This window comes from Salvelinus sp. IW2-2015, linkage group LG8, assembly GCF_002910315.2.
Source record: "Salvelinus sp. IW2-2015 linkage group LG8, ASM291031v2, whole genome shotgun sequence".
Taxonomy (NCBI): Eukaryota; Metazoa; Chordata; class Actinopteri; order Salmoniformes; family Salmonidae; genus Salvelinus; species Salvelinus sp. IW2-2015.
In genome coordinates, this window is record NC_036848.1 from 40,204,970 (window position 1) to 40,222,053 (window position 17,084).

A 17,084-nucleotide genomic window follows, 5' to 3' on the forward strand; every position below is an offset into this window, starting at 1 on the left:
CTAATGAATTTATTTCAATTGACTGATTTTCTTATATGAACTGTAACTCAGTAAAATCTTGAAATTGTTGCATTTATATTTTTGTTCAGTAAATATCAATCTCTCTCTACCCCTCTCGTCTCTAAATCTCCATCTCTCTTTCACCCACCAGCTAACGGCTAGAGTAAATTCAGTCACAACTAAAGAGACATACATCATACCTTGAAGGTCAACATACAATATTTATTTAGGAACACAAAAAATGATAAGTTAATTATCAGGTAGTCCACAAATATTGTGGAAATGGTATATCAATACAGTCATACAGGGGGAAACCATCCCGAGACGCCCGGATTCAAACAAAATGGTGGATAAGGGATGAACWGAAACATTATTTTAGTCAATTTAAAGATGGTTTACTCATAATCATTATTATATTGTCCAAAGAAGTTATTCCTAGTTTATTTTTCTTCCTAAAAAAAGAAAAAGATATTTCTAGCTAGGTTTTATTTTATATACTTTATTCAATTTAAATAACCCAATGACAACAGAACTGAATGCATGTGAATATTGCCTTGAATCAATGCCTTTCATAGCCTGCTATAGGCAGGATCACAGTACACGGGATGACCAGTTGTATAATGCTGCAATAGAAATGATATACCAGAGGGAATGGAAAAAAACATATAGGCCGTCATTGTGAATAAGAATGTGGTCTTAACTGACGTGCCTAGTAAAATACTGGTTCAAATGTAGTATCCCCTGTCCCCACAGACAGAAACACATCTCGGTTTCATGTATATTTGCTACAAAAGACAGTATACATTATGAGCACATCATGCAAAGTGGCAAGTTCTACTTTACAAATAGTATAGTAGTCTGTTTTTTCTGTAGATATTTTTTCCCCCTCACCGATCAGCTCTTCCCAAACACAACCTAAACAAATCCCGCCCACTCGCAAATCCTCCCACCAAGGAAAAAAAAACATATTCAACTATAATATATCAAACCGTGATTTTTATATAATACCCAAATCTGCAGAAACCTTGCAGTGGACAGTTCTATTTTCCAGACTAGGTTAATAGCAAAGCATCACCCCTCGTTGGAAAGAAAAGCTATAGCAGTGCACAATATCACCGTCAACATGAGCAAATACCAGAGCTGAAAAATCACAATTGGTTTAAAAAAAATGTCCTGCGTTGTCAAACAGTTGAGAATCCCTGATAGGCTGAAAGAAGTCAGGTGACGACTAGGTGAGGTAAGAAGAGTCCCACCTTATGATGGGTAATGAAAACTAGGTCGCTGTTTCTTCTGCTCTGCTGTGCGTGTGTGTGTGAGAGATGGTTACACACAAACACGTTCATGATGAGTAGAGTATAAACACTGCACTGCCAGATCCTCTCTCTCCATGCAGTACACACACTCTTTATAACATGTTCCCAGTAGAGAAAAACACAGATGAAAAGAAGAGAAGAAAAGAAAGAGCAGAAACAGTTGCTGCCTTTTAAGTCCTTGTCTCAGAAAACATCAGAAGTATAATCCTTGGACTTGAAGATTTTTTGTTCCATACATTTCTCTTATCTATGCATTTACTGAGAGAATATTTTTTTCTAAACAAAGATTTCAGTTGCTCTCTTTCTTATTACTAAGTGTGTGCGCTTCTTAAAAAACAAAAAAAAACATTTGATTTCTTATTTGCATTGTTTCCACTTCTTGAATTGTCCACGTTTAGTACTTGCTTGGTTTTTCTTGGTTTGTGTAGCTGTCTCTATCTCCACCCTACCATCCTCAATTGGAAAGAGACACACCTTCACTTTCCTCTCCTCATCACTCATCCCCCTCCCCTCCCCTCCCCTCCCCTCCCTCCCTCCAGGGCCGTCTAGTCCTGGCCCCTCATCTCTCGGCCTCCATGGCCACACTCGCCTTCTGTTCGGTGGCTGGGTGTTGGTGTTGGTGGGGGTTAACGGTGACCCCAGTGGGCCAGACAGTGGGGTTAGAGGGGGGCTGCGAAGGGGGCTGCCCCTGAGTCCAGAGTCCCTGACCCTGTGGGCCGCTCATGGGCATGGGGAGTGGGGGCACGCCCCAGCAACCGTGTGGAGGAGGGGGAGAGGTGGCCATGGAGGCCATGGGGCTGTTACTGTTGAAGCTCTCCGAGGCCTTGAGTCGGGAGAACATGGTGAGGGCATCAGGGAAGTTGGGCGGGGTGGCCGGTGTGTTGGCTGGGGTGCACATCTGGAGGAGAGAGATGGAGAGAGATGTTAGGGGGAGAGAAGACATATGGAGGAGCACATCCATATACATCACACAATGTGATATAACTATCATTATCACACTTATCACTATACGTTTCACACTATCYCTGCCGTGCATCCAGTTTGTTTCACACCATCACTACATCCAGGATGAGGATGCCTGTATATCTAAGCCTGTATAAGGTCAGTCCAAAACAGAGAGGGGAATGTAGGGGGATCCCGTCCTCTCTCTCCCTGAGGATCCTGATGACATTCCTCCTCTCTGTTCCTCCTCTTTGTTCTGTTCCTAACAACGTTTTTTTTGTGTTGTTTTTTTGTACACATTACAAATATCAGGCAAAAATATGAATTCTACATATTATCAGCAATCAACAACTTACATCACTAAATCAAACATGTCTAACACAAAACAAAACACACAGGTAAAAACAACAGACTTTAAATACATGATCTCATAATGATTCAAGAAGATGTCATTATTTTTGTTATGAAGTAGAGATGATGATTCAATTAAATCAAATATTTGTCATTTTGGTATAGAATTCTGGAATTTTTGATTGTGTATTTGTGTATTGATTATGTATTTGGCAACTAGAATAAATAAAAAAAATCACAATAATTTCAATGGTCTTGTCATCATCGCAATAGTAGCATAGTATAACCTTCATGTCAAAAACATGTGTAGTTTTATAAAAGCTAAATATGTATTCTGCAAGGTTTTCCCAGAAATCTATCACAGACTTACACTCATACAGTAGAACCTAGTGTGTCAGATTTTCACCTTCTTTTTTGCAGAAAACACATATCAACATCAACAAATTTGGACAACATGGAATTACATGGATYCAAAATCTTAAAAGAGCACTTCCTTAAGTTTGTTTGGTATACAGTATTTGTAAGGTATTTGTTTTACCTCCTAGGCATAAATTGGTTCTTTGAATGGAAACGTGTCTTATGTATTTGTTACAAGATTTCTCAAGTAAGCCCACGCCTTCCAGGCTGAGTTCTGGATAAGCTCTGTGATCATCATCAAAGCTAATATTGTTTTTCATTAGTGCAGTTAGACCACTGGGAATGGCTTTGATCACATAKATATACTCTCTGAAAGGTTTTGGAAACTCATTCAGTGTTATATGTCCCTATTAACAAGGTGACCCTCCATGACCTCACATCATGTTAGCAGATCACCTGATTGTCACGGTCCCGTCTCTGGTAGTAGCTCCTTCAGTGACGACGATGGTGGTATGGGTGAAGACAACAATGTCAGAAAGAACTCCCCCATATACAGTACAACCCCCTATCCAGCCAAAAACAACATGGAGCAGCCAACCAGCACCTCCTTGCAGGTCAGAAGCCAGGTCAGGTAGACTTAAACACTTTTTCAGAACACACTCCTCAAAGTGTTGAGGCAAAAACAAAAATGATCTCACTCCAAGAGGCCTGGTTGGTCCAGGGCCAGTTTCCTTTACTCCACATAGATAGGCCTATTATTATAGACCTACTGTTTATAGCTGACCACAACAACAAGCTGTTACACAGGCAGCCCCATAGACCTACTGTCTACTTCTGAAGGAGGGCTCAAAACTGGGGTGCCAGTGAAATATTTTTTGTTGGTAAAGTTTGTTTTTGGTTCACTTTTTTGGTTAAATCTTTGCGACGCTCAATTCAGTCATCAGCGCTGTTTGAATGAACATTTCTAAATGCTTTCTCAAAAAAACTTCCCAATTACAGTACATTTTGATGGCAAGGTAGGCCTGCTTACCTGGCAGAATGATATCATGATGATTTGTATCAATCGCGGGGCATTTGTTTTGCTAACTCTGCCATCACACATTGTACAGTACGAAACACCGCTAGCTAAACACAAGGTCTCTAGCTAAGCGCACAATTGAATTAAAGGGCAACAACACACTCCACATTTTTTTTGTAATGTTTCCCGACCTTAAAAGTGGTCTCCTTAAGCATTGTTTGGATTTAGAACATCCAGATTTTGTAGTGTTTCTATAAAAAAAAAGTGTGATTTTGAGACCGAATACCTCGTAAACCTAGAAAAATGTTACTACAAAAACTGAATTTATGAAAAGATCAAACACATTTTAAGGGCTCTACAACTGTAGAGTGTCTGTTTAAAAACGCTAACAATAACACCCTTTTTGAGATTGTGCAATCAATGTAATTATGATATTGTCAAGTTAAAATGTAATTATTTGTGTATGGAGGGTAAGTCATTATAGGCTACTTGCTCAGCACTTGCTCAGATAACATTTAAATTATGCACGCATCATCCGCTTTCCCGGGCAAGTATTATTTTCATTTGGTCCAGTAGCTTTCTGATGGCCCTGGGTGCCACTGCCAAATGTACCTGAATGTCAAGCCCTGCAAGGGCATGCTAATTTAAAAGATGGATAGTCATTATTAGCCTGCTTCTGTATGGAATGCAGGTACATTATGAGACAGTTATTATTGCCAAGTAGCGGTGAAAAATTGGTGCGACCAAATCATGTGCTGGTGCTATCAACTGAAAAAGTTAGTCTAAAGACCTGGAACTACAACAAGCCATTATTACACAGCCTTTAACTCCCAACAGCAGGTAAACAAGGTCCAAAGAACAAAACTAGTGTAAGAAAAGCCCAGCGCGTGATGAATGCTCATTTTGAGAATGTGTCATGTATGCATCCAGATTTAGCCCCGATGAGCGGCATGTTATGAAGGGTGAGCATGTCTCTGTTGCCCTCTAACAGGAAGTGCTGTGTCATGTCTACGGTCTATTTCCTGTCCTATGTGTAAAGAGACACCCTGCAGCGAGTGGTAAATTCCTGTCCTTCATGGTTACCCCCTCTACTTCCTCCCTATTTACTCTACTCAGATATCTAACACAGCCACCGTTAAACGGACCACCCCAGATTGTTTTACTGCTGAGCTCACATATGCCCTTCACACTCACTCACATACACTCACCGACGTCCTACACACACACACACACACACACATTCTAGAGCTGGGACGATGAAACGAAAAATGTACGACACCGGCCATACCGATTACTTTTGCTGATATTTTTTATTACAATAAGTAGCCGATAATAAAGAAATGTGAAGTTTGAAATTAAACAAGTTTGCTAACATGGATGATTGTTAATAGGACAATTGATTGCTACAACCATCAAATTACTAGAAAAAACTGTGATGCACATTAACGTTATAAACTTATCATTCTATTTATCGTTATCGCATCAATTCAGACAATTTATCGCAATATGGATTTTTGTCCATATTGCCCAGCTCTAACGCACGCACACAACAGGACAGACAGTGATTATGTATTGCTCCATTGGGGAAAAGATCTGTTCTCTGTGTAGACAGCACACTGTAGAGGTCTAGTCTCTGTGCCCTCAACCTAGCAGTCATTGTCTAGGTGCTGCTGTTGTTTATCCAAAGAAAAACGAAGCAGGCCTAGCCTAGATGTTTTCGGTGCAGTCCCAAACAATGTCAATATAGCCTAAGATGAAGCACATGCTCAGAGAAACTATATGTACAGTTTATTCCCACATATCAGCGGTAGCCAGGCCGCACACACAGGCTAGGGCTGTGCAGACTGCAGCATTAGCGCCTGCTGTAAAACCATAGTAGCTTGATTAGGCTGGCAGCAGATTAAAACTAGGAGGTGTTTGTCTGTGAAGGACACAGTCAGGTAATACTTCAAAGGCTGCTGGGACAGTGCGTGCGGGCAAAGAATCAAATCCGATTGGCTGAGGCGACTGGTGGCATGTGCATTTAAAATGAGAAAAGCACATACATTCATACATGCGTATTTGGGGAAGGGAAAGGCATACCTAATCAGCTACATAACAATGCATTCAATAGAAATGTGTCTTCCACATTTAACCCAACCCCTCAGAAGGCAGTTTTTTCGGTAAGGGGAATCAGGGGGACATGGATGTTACCTAAACTAAGAGAAATGCATGTTACCAGCATTCATTATTTAGAGAACTGGTGAATATTTGTTCTAAGAGTGTGTTCTAAACACGGCAAACACTGAGGCGTTGCCTTGGGGACGGTCCGTTGCTATGAGGAAGACAGACCTGGTGGTGATGGATAGGACTAGAGCAAGCTTAGACACATCTGTCATTAACTTTCTACAGATCTGTTTACTGAGTGCAGTTTACTGTGGACTCCAATCTGAAGTTTCACTCTGCACCGCTCTAGACATGCCTGCCTGTCTGTCTGTCCAACCAGCCCTCCACTTTGGTGAAGCTTAAGCCTCAGTCGCTCACTCCTCACTGCTCTCTCTGTGCTTCTCCTTGCAAGACTGATGAGCAGTCATTTCCAGTCTGACCGACGACATTCCTGAGTAAAACCATGTTTACAGGGAGCAATTTGTATTGAATTTGTAAGGAGAAGCAGATATTCCTCCCTATAACTATCCAGCCTGCATTCACAGACTGGAGGGGTTCAAACGTTACCCCTCTGCCTTGAAACATCACATGAATGCTGTAGCCCTGCATATGATTCAACCACATGTTACAAAGGTCTCTGTCTCTCCTTCCGGTAGCTGTTTCACGTCACCACCTGCAGACAGATCCATTAGAGTTTAACTAAATAACCACACAGCTCTGGGTAGAAGTTGCCCTTAGGCACAGACCTAGGATCAGGTTATCCTCCCCGAATCCTAATACTAATCATTAGGGGGAAAACATCAAACTGACCATAGATCAGTGTCTAGGAGTAACTTCACCTTTCACCATCATTATCTTTCCCTCCACCCACATTCCCGCTATTTTTTTATTTTTTTATTTAACCTTTATTTAACTAGGCAAGTCAGGTAAATAAAGGTTAAATAAAACATTTTTTTAAATAAACCCTAACCCGGACGACGCTGGGCCAATTGTGCGCCACCCTACGGGACTCCCAATCACGGCCAGTTGTGACCCAGCCTGGAATCAAATCAAATCCAAATGTATTTGTCACATGCACCGAATGCCTTACAGTGAACTGCTTACTTACAAGCCCTTAACCAACAATGTAGTTTTAAGAAAAATAACATGTTAAAACCTCTCTACGGTACGTGAGACGTTAGCGTCCCACCTCTTCAACAGCCAGTGAAAGTGCAGGGCGCCAAATTCAAAACAACAGAAATCCCAAAATTAAAACTCCTCAACATACATGTATTTTACACCATTTTAAAAATACACTTGTTGTAAATCCAGCCACAGTGTCCGATTTCAAAAAAGCTTTACGACGAAAGCAAACCAAACGATTATGTTAGGTGAGTGCCTATTCACAGAATAACACAGCCATTTTTCCAGCCAAAGAGAGGATTCACAAAAAACAGAAATATAGATAAAATGAATCACTAACCTTTGATGATCTTCATCAGATGACACTCATAGGACTTCATGTTACACAATACATGTATGTTTTGTTCGGTAAAGTTCATATTTATATCCAAAAATCTGAGTTTACCGTGGCGCCTTACGTTCAGAAGTCACAAACATCCTTTGATTTTGCAGAGAGCCACATGAATTTACAGGAATACTCATAATAAACGTTGCTAAAAGATACAACAGTTATGCATGGAATTTTAGACGCACTTCTCCTTAATGCAACCGCCTTGTCAGATTTCAAAAAAGCTTTACGGAAAAAGCAAACCATGCAATAATCTGAGTCGGCGCTCAGAGCCCAATCAAGACACAAATATAGCCGCCATATTATGCAGTCAACAGAAGTCAGAAGTAACAATATAAACATTCACTTACATTTGATGATCTTCATCAGAATGCACTCCCAGGAATCCCAGTTCCACAATAAATGTTTGTTTTGTTCGATAATGTCCATCATTTATGTCCAAATTCCTCCTTGTTGTTCTAGCGTTCAGTACACTTTCCAAACTCACGATGCGCGGGCAGGTCCAGCGGAAAGTACGAACGAAAAGTTTAAAAAGTTATATTACAGTCCATAAAAACATGACAAACGAACTATTGAATCAATATTTAGGATGTTTTTAACATAATTCTTCAATAATGTTCCAACCGGAGTAATCCTGTGTCTTCAGAATTGCGATGGAACGGAACTCGCTCTCACGTGAACGCGCATGGTCAGAGCATGTTCAGGTCATGGCAGACCTGACTCAATCCTCTCCTTCGGCCCCACTAAACAGTAGAGGCATCAGACAAGGTTCTAACGACTGTTGACATCTAGTGGAAGCCTTAGGAAGTGCAACATTACCAATATCCCACTGTATCTTCAATAGGAGCTGAGTTGAAAATCGACCAACCTCAGATTTCTCACGTCCTGGTTGGATTTTTTCTCAGGGTTTTGCCTGCCTGATGAGTTCTGTTATACTCACAGACATCATTCAAACAGTTTTAGAAACTTCAGAGTGTTTTCTATTCAAATCTACTAATAATATGCATATTCTAGCTTTTATGGCTTTGTAGCAGGCCGTTTACTCTGGGCATGCTTTTTATCCGGACGTGAAAATACTGCCCCCTACCCCAAAAGTTTTTAAGTAAAAAATAAAAGTAACAAATAATTAAAGCGCAGCAGTTAAATAACAATAGCGAGGCTATATACAGGGGGTACCGGTACAAAGTCAATGTGCAGTGGCACCGGTTAGTCAAGGTAATTGAAGTAATATGTACATCCATGTAGGTAGAGTTAAAGTGACTTTGTTGTCCTAAAGCCATTTTGCCAACTTTGGAAGTATGCTTAGGGTCATTGTCCATTTGGAAGACCCATTTGCAACCAAGCTTTAACTTCCTGACTGATGTCTTGAGATGTTGCTTCAATATATCCACATAATGTTCCTTCCTCCCGATGATGCCATCTATGTTGTAAAGTGCACCAGTCCCTCCTGCAGCAAAGCACCCCCATAACATGATGCTGCCACCCCCGTGCTTCACGGTTGGGATGGTGTTCTTCAGCTTGCAAGCCTCCCCCTTTTTCCTCCAAACAATGGTCATTATGGCCAAACAGTTCTATTTTTGTTTCATCAGACCAGAGGAAAAAAGTACGATCTTTGTCCCCATGTGCAGTTGCAAACCATAGTCTGGCTTTTTTATGGCGGTTTCGGAGCAGTGGCTTCATCCTTGCTGAGCGGTCTTTCAGGTTATGTCGATGTAGGACTCGTTTTACTGTGGATATAGATACTTTTGTACCTGTTTCCTCCAGCATCTTCACAAGGTCCTTTGCTGTTGTTCTGGGATTGATTTGCACTTTTCACACCAAAGTACGTTCATCTCTAGGAGACAGAACGCGCCTCCTTCCTGAGCGGTATGACGGCTGCGTGGTCCCATGGTGTTTATACTTGCGTACTATTGTTTGGCTGATTTGCTTGGCTGATTTCTTTTGATTTTCCCATGATGTCAAGCAAAGAGGCACTGAGTTTGAAGGTAGGCCTTGAAATACATCCACAGGTACACCTCCAATTGACTCAAATTATGTCAATTAGCCTATCAGAAGCTTCTAAAGCCATGACATAGTTTTCTGGAATTTTCCAAGCTATTTAAAGGCACAGTCAATTTAGTGTATGTAAACTTCTGACCCACTGGAATTGTGATACAGTGAATTATAAGTGAAATAATCTGTCTGTAAACAATTGTTGGAAAAATTACTTGAGTCATGCATAAAGTAGATGTCCTATCCGACTTGCCAAAACTATAGTTTGTTAACAAGATATTTGTGGAGTGGTTGAAAAACGAGTTTTAATGATTCCAACCTAAGTGTATGTAAACTTCCGACTTCAACTGTATTTACGTACGGTCACAGTGGGGACGACGTCATCGATACACTTATCGACGAAGCCATCGACTGATGTGGTGTACTCCTCAATGCCAACGGAAGAATCCCGGAACATATTCCAATCTGTGCTAGCAAAACAGTCCTGTAGCTTAGCATCTGCTTCATCTGACCACTTTTTTATTGACCGAGTCACTGGTGCTTCCTGCTTTAGTTTTTGCTTTTAAGCCGGAATTAGGAGGATAGAATTATAGTCAGATTTGGCAAATGGAGGGTGAGGGAGAGCTTTGTCGAACCAGGGTCCGTAGTGACGCCTCTAGCACTGAGATGCAGTGCCTTAGACCGCTGCGCCACTAGGGAGCAATGCCGTGTTCACATGCTAGTTGGAACTAGGAAACTCTGACATTTCAAACTTGCTAACTGGTTGTACTTTTACACTTGCAACTTTCAATCAGTCATCAATTAGGAAATTTCAGAGTTTCGTAGTTCCGATTAGTACTGTAACACGGCATGAATCCCTGTCCAATGACGTCCCTCGCTCAATAAACAATTAAACAAATATTCAAACATTTTGCGAGAGCCTTGCAATAAGCGGTGGAATGTGCAGCAGCATAATGGAGAATGGTGCAGGATTGTTTTCAAATTCCATTCTGTCCAATAAAGAGTTCTGTTCCAAAGTCATTGCACTGTGATGTGACTAGAGGTCGACCGATTATGATTTTTCAACGCCGATACCGATTATTGGAGGACCAAAAAAGCCGTTGCCGATTAATCGGACGATTTTTATATATATATATTTGTAATAATCACAATTACAACAATACTAAATGAACAATGAACACCTTTATTTGAAACTTAATATAATACATCAATAAAATCAATTTAGTCTCAAATAAATAATGAAACATGTTCAATTTGGTTTAAATAATGCAAAAACAAAGTGTTGGCGCAGAAAGTAAAAGGGAAATATGTGCCATGTAAGAAAGCTAACGTTTAAGTTCCTTACTCAGAACATGAGAACATATAAAAGCTGGTGGTTCCTTTTAACATGAGTCTTCAATATTCCCAGGTAAGAAGTTTTAGGTTGTAGTTATTAAAGGACTATTTCTCTCTATACCATTTGTATTTAATATACCTTTGACTATTGGAACTTCTAATAGGTACTTTAGTATTGCCAGCCTAATCTCGGGAGTTGATAGGCTTGAAGTCATAAACAGCGCAATGCTTGAAGCACAGCGAAGAGCTGCTGGCAAATGCACGAAAGTGCTGTTTGAATGAATGCTTTCGAGCATGCTGCTGCCTACCACCGCTCAGTCAGACTGCTCTATCAGACTGCTCTATCAAATCATAGACTTAATTATAATATAATAACACACAGAAATACGAGCCTTAGGTCATTACTATGGTCAAATCCGGAAACTATCATTTCGAAAACAAAACGTTTATTCTTTCAGTGAAATACGGAACCGTTCCGTATTTTATCTAACGGGTGGCATCCATAAGTCTAAATATTGCTGTTACATTGCACAACCTTCAATGTTATGTCATAATTACATAAAACTCTGGCAAATTAGTTCGCAATGAGCCAGGCGGCCCAAACTGTTGCATATACCCTGCAAGAGAAGTGACACAATTTCCCTAGTTTAATATTGCCTACTAACATTAATTTATTTGCAGGTTTAAAAATATATACTTCTGTGTATTGATTTTAAGAAAGGCATTGATGTTTATGGTTAGGTACATTCGTGCAACGATTGTGCTTTTTTCGCAAATGCGCTTTTGTTAAATCATCCCCCGTTTGGCGAAGTTGGCTGTCTTTGTTAGGAAGAAATGGTCTTCACACAGTTCGCAACGAGTCAGGCGGCCCAAACTGCTGCATATACCCTGACTCTGTTGCACAGAACGCAAGAGAAGTGACACAATTTCCCTAGTTAAAAGAAATTCATATTAGCAGGCAATATTAACTAAATATGCAGGTTTAAAAATATATACTTGTGTATTGATTTTAAGAAAGGCGTTGATGTTTATGGTTAGGTACACATCGGTGCAACGACAGTGCTTTTTTCYCGAATGGGCTTGTTAAATCCCCCGTTTGGCAAAGTAGGCTGTGATTCAATGATAAATTAACAGGCACCGCATTGATTATATGCAACGCAGGACAAGCTAGATAAACTAGTAATATCATCAACCGTGTGTTTTTTATAAGATACATTTAATGCTAGCTAGCACCTTACCTTGGCTCCTTGCTGCACTCGCATAACAGGTAGTCAGCCTGCTACGCAGTCTCCTCGTGGAGTGCAATGTAATCGGCCAAGATCGGTGTCCAAAAATGCCGATTACCGATTGTTATGAAAACTTGAAATCGGCCCTAATTAATTGGCCATTCCGATTAATCGGTCGACCTCTAGTTGTTTCAGAGACATTGACTGAAGCAGGATGGTCTGTTTGAGTGGGTGATGCTCTTCTGAACAGAGTAGCTTCTGCTCCTTGTCTCCTCTCCTTCATCAGCACTGCTTTCACCTGTCCAGTCCTTTCAGGTCAGTGCAATTACAGGAAAGGAGATAAGCAATATAATTAACTTTAGACTATTGGGATGCTTCCTCTGACTATCAGGAACCCTTAGGACTAGGTGACTAGGACGTCCTGTAGTTCATATAATATTATGGTAGTTAATGGAATTATATGGTAGGTAATGGAATAATTGATGAGTCTCTGTGTACCACCGTAAAATGTCAGACAACCTGATAAGACATGATGATGCACAGACTGGCAACGGTGTCTGAATGGTCGGAACGAGAGAGAGAGACATGAGATAGAGAACGGTATAGAGATAAAGAGAGGGGGAGAGGAGGGAGGAGAGTACTGTATCTGTTCAATGTTTAAAGTAGGAGTGCTCAGTTCTACTATGCAGCACATTTGCAGTGTTCTTTGTTCACACACTGCAGCTCTCACTGTGCTCTGACAATCATACTGCTTATGATCATATGCAGGAGTGGATCGGTCTTCTGCTGCCCCCACCTCTCCTCCCTATGTGATGGCTGAATGATCGCTGGACTCAACATGGCTGTTGATTAACCTTCCTAGATTAACCCCCAAGCGGGGTGTATTTCTTATTTCAAGTGTGCATGACAATGGGCACCATACTCTGGGCAAAACAAGAGACAGCAGATCAACAATGGGTGATGAATATACAGTAGTCATATCTAGAAACAGGAGAGCACATTACTTGTGAAAACGACAATACCAGACACTATGAAAACTAGGGATGTGACAAATGGCAGATTTTTCTTACTGTTTAAAACTTCTTACGGATCATTGGGACGCTAGCGTCTCACCTCGACAACATCCGGTGAAATTGCAGAGCGCGAAATTCAAATGACAAAAATCGTAATATTAAACATTCATGAAAATACAAGTGTCATACATCATTTAAAAGCTTAACTTCTTGTTAATCCAGCCGCTTTGTCAGATTTCAAAAAGGTTTTACGGCGAAAGCACACCATGCGATTATCTGAGTACAGCGCCCCGCACACAAAAGCATTACATACATCTTCCAATCAAGCAGAGGCGTCACGAAAGTCAGAAATAGCGATAAAATAAATCACTTACCTTTTGAAGATCTTCATCTGGATGCAATCACAAGGGTCCCAGCTACATAACAAATGGTCCTTCTTTGTATCCCAAAAAAGTCAGTTTCATTGGCGCGCTTGACTCAGGAATCCACCGGTTTCCCTCGTTCAAAATGCATACAAATGAATCCCGAAGTTACCAATAAACTTCTTCCAAACATATCAACCAACGTTCCTAATCAATCCTCAGGTACCCTAATATGTAAATAAACGATACAATTTAAGACGGAGAATACCGGAGACCATTACCGGAGATAAATAACGAAGTACGCGCCCTCACCGGAACGCGCAACAAACACTACAGCCAAAATGGGAGCCACTTACTAAAACTACAAATTTTAGCTAATTTTTCAAAAAACATAGGCAGGTCAGCCACCAGGCAGAGAGAGTCAGCACCTACGCCTATCTATTGGTAATCAAAAGCTGTATCTCTCAATGGAATGCTGCATCTCACAATTTCTTGGCTTGCAATGTCTCGCAACTTCAGTAAAGCTGGGCCTATCATCAATGAAAAAGCTGGGATATTCTACATGAAACAAACCAACGACCGAAAACACACTCGCATTATTAGTGAAGTTAAAGAGAATGGCAAGCCAGTGCAAGATGGAGAGAGGGGGCAGACTGTGCGCATACAGTGCATTTGGATTATAAGTATTCAGACATTTTGTTACGTTAAAAAAACTGATATCACATTTACATAAGTATTCATACCTTTTACTCGGAACTTTGTTGATGCACATTTGGCAGCAATTACAGTCTCGAGTCTTCTTGGGTAAGATGCTACAAGCTTGGCACACCTGTATTTGGGGAGTTTCTCCCATTCTTCTCTGCAGATCCTCTCAAGCTCTGTCAGGTTGGATGGGGAGCATCACTGCACAGCTATTTTCAGGTCTCTCCAGAGATGTTCGATCGGGTTCTAGCTGGGCTCTGGCTGGGCCACTCAAAGACATTCAGAGACTTGTCCCAAAGCTACTCCTGCGTTGTCTTGGCTGTGTGCTTAGGGTTGTCCTGTTGGAAGGTGAACCTGAGCGCTCTGGAGCAGGTTTTCATCAAGGATCTCTCTGTACTTTGCTCCGTTCATCTTTCCCTCGATCCTGACTAGCCTCCCAGTCCCTGCCGCTGAAAAACATCCCCACAGCATGATGCTGGCACCACCATGCTTCACCGTAGGGATGGTGCCAGGTTTCCTCCAGACGTGAAGCTTGGCATTCAGGCCAAAGAGTTCCATCTTGGTTTCATCAGACCAGAGAATCTTGTTTCTCATGGTTTGAGAGTCCTTTAGGTGCATTTTGGCAAACTCCAAGCGGGCTGTTATGTGCCTTTTACTGAGGAGTGGCTTCCGTCTTTCCACTCTACCATAAAGGCTTGATTGGTGGAGTGCTGCGTGTTGTCCTTCTGGAAGGTTCTCCCATCTCCACAGAGGAACTCTGGAGCTCTGTCAGAGTGACCACCGGGTTCTTAGTCACCTTCCTGACCAAGGCCCTTCTCCCCCGATTGCTCAGTTAGGCCGGGCGGCCAGCTCTAGGAAGAGTCTTGGTGGTTCCAAACTTATTCCACTTAAGAATGATGGAGGCCACTGTGTTCTTGGGAACCTTTTTTAGTACCCTTCCCCAGATCCTCGACACAATCCTGTCTCGGAGCTCTACGGACAATTCTTTCGACCTCATGGCTTGGTTTTTGCTCTGACATGCACTGTCAACTGTGGGACCTTATACAGGCAGGTGTGTGCCTTTCCAAATCATGTCCAATCAATTGAATTTACCACAGGTGGACTTCAAGGTTCAATGTTTCTGCCCTAGCCTACACAGCTGATTCAAATAATCAACTAATCATCAAGCTTTGATCATATGAATCAGCTGTGTAGTATTAGGGCAAAAAACTAAACGTGCACACGTGTGTGTTGTGTGTGTGTGTGTGTTGTGTGTGTGTGTGTGTGTTGTGTGTGTTGTGTTGTGTGTGTGTGTGTGTGTGTGTGTGTGTAACCAAAGCGAACACCACTTCTCATGAACACATCTGCTTCTCGCACTCCCCCACGTGTCCTCACTCGCTGTGGCGCCTGAGCCAGCCAGCCAGCGTGTGTGTGCCTGTGTGTGTGTGTGTAGGTGTGGTTAGCCAGGCCCAGTGTTCTCGGAAGCGGTGCTCTTGGAAACACGCAGGGCAGCACGCTGGAACATGCTGAGCTCAGGCCAAGGCTCTTCTGATGTGGCTGACTGCCTGGCACTGTGACACACACACAGAAAGGCACAAGGAAATACTATATACACTGCGTGGCCTGAATCACAAGATGGCGCGGTGTGTGTTAGGTAATAACGTTTCTCGCATTATTACCTACAGTCCTAAATAACTTTGGATATCAGATCGCCGGTCACTCACCAGCAACTCACCAGACTTTCCTGAATTGGATCCTTGTTCTTGCCCCCCCCCCCCGAGGCATTTCCACTCATCCCTGGGGCTACGGAATGGGCTTTTAGTCCAACTCAGGAGGCGTGCATACCATCCACTGCTTCCGAAATTATTACTTGTGAATGCTCAGTCCCTGGACAATAAAGTAGACGAGCTCAGGGCGAGGATCTCCTTCCAGAGAGACGTCAGGAACTGTAACATACTCTGTTTCACGGAATCATTGCTCTCTCTGCATATATTGTCCCCGTTCATACAGCCAGCGAGGTTCTCTGTACATCGCACGGACAGGAAGAAAGAACTCTCCGGGAAAAAGAAAGGTGGAGGTGTATGTTTTATGATTAACTACTCATGGTGTGATTGTGGTAACGTACAGGAACTCAAGTCCTTTTGTTCTCCAATGTGAGTAAGACATTTAAGCGTGTTAACCCTCGCAAGGCTGCAGGCCCAGACGGTATCCCGAGCCGCATCTTCAGAACATGTGCAGACCAGCAGGCTGGAGTGTTCACAGACATTTTCAATCTCCCCATATCCCAGTCTGTTGTCCCCACTTGCTTCAAGATGTCCACTACTGTTCCTGTATCCAAGAAAGCAAAGGTAACTGAAATAAATGACTATGGCCCTGTAGCACTCACTTCTGTCATCATGAAGTGCTTTGAGGCTAGTTAAGGATCATATCACCTACACCTTAGACCCACTACAATTTACATACCACAACAACAGATTCACAGATGATGCAATCGCTATCGCACTGCAAACTGCTCTATCTCATCTGGACAAGAGGAATACCTATGTAAGAATGCTGTTCATCGACTACAGCTCAGCCTTCAACACCATAGCGCTATCCAAGCTCATCACTAAGCTCGAGGTGGTCAAGGTAGGCAACAACACCTCCACTACGCTGGTCCTCAACAAGGGTGTGTGCTCAGCCCCCTCCTGTAATCCCTGTTCACCCATGACTGCATGGCCACGCACATCTCCATCATCATGTTTGCAGACAACACAACAGTGGTAGGCCTGATTACCAATAACGACGAGACAGCCTAGAGGGAGGAGGTGAGGGCCCTGGCGGAGTGGTGCCAGGAAAA

The 17,084-nt window shown here is 42.1% G+C and overlaps 1 protein-coding gene across 1 annotated transcript in view; it reads right to left on the reverse strand.

Annotated features, from left to right (window-relative positions):
• Positions 1-201: 201 nt before the first annotated feature.
• Positions 202-17,084, reverse strand: part of ubald1a (UBA-like domain containing 1a) — a 37,136-nt gene continuing 20,253 nt past the window's right edge. The window contains exon 3 of the mRNA XM_023993356.2: positions 202-2,211. Within this exon, the coding sequence (XP_023849124.1) occupies positions 1,873-2,211 (339 nt within the window). The 3' untranslated portion in view covers positions 202-1,872. The remainder of the gene's footprint in view (positions 2,212-17,084) is intronic.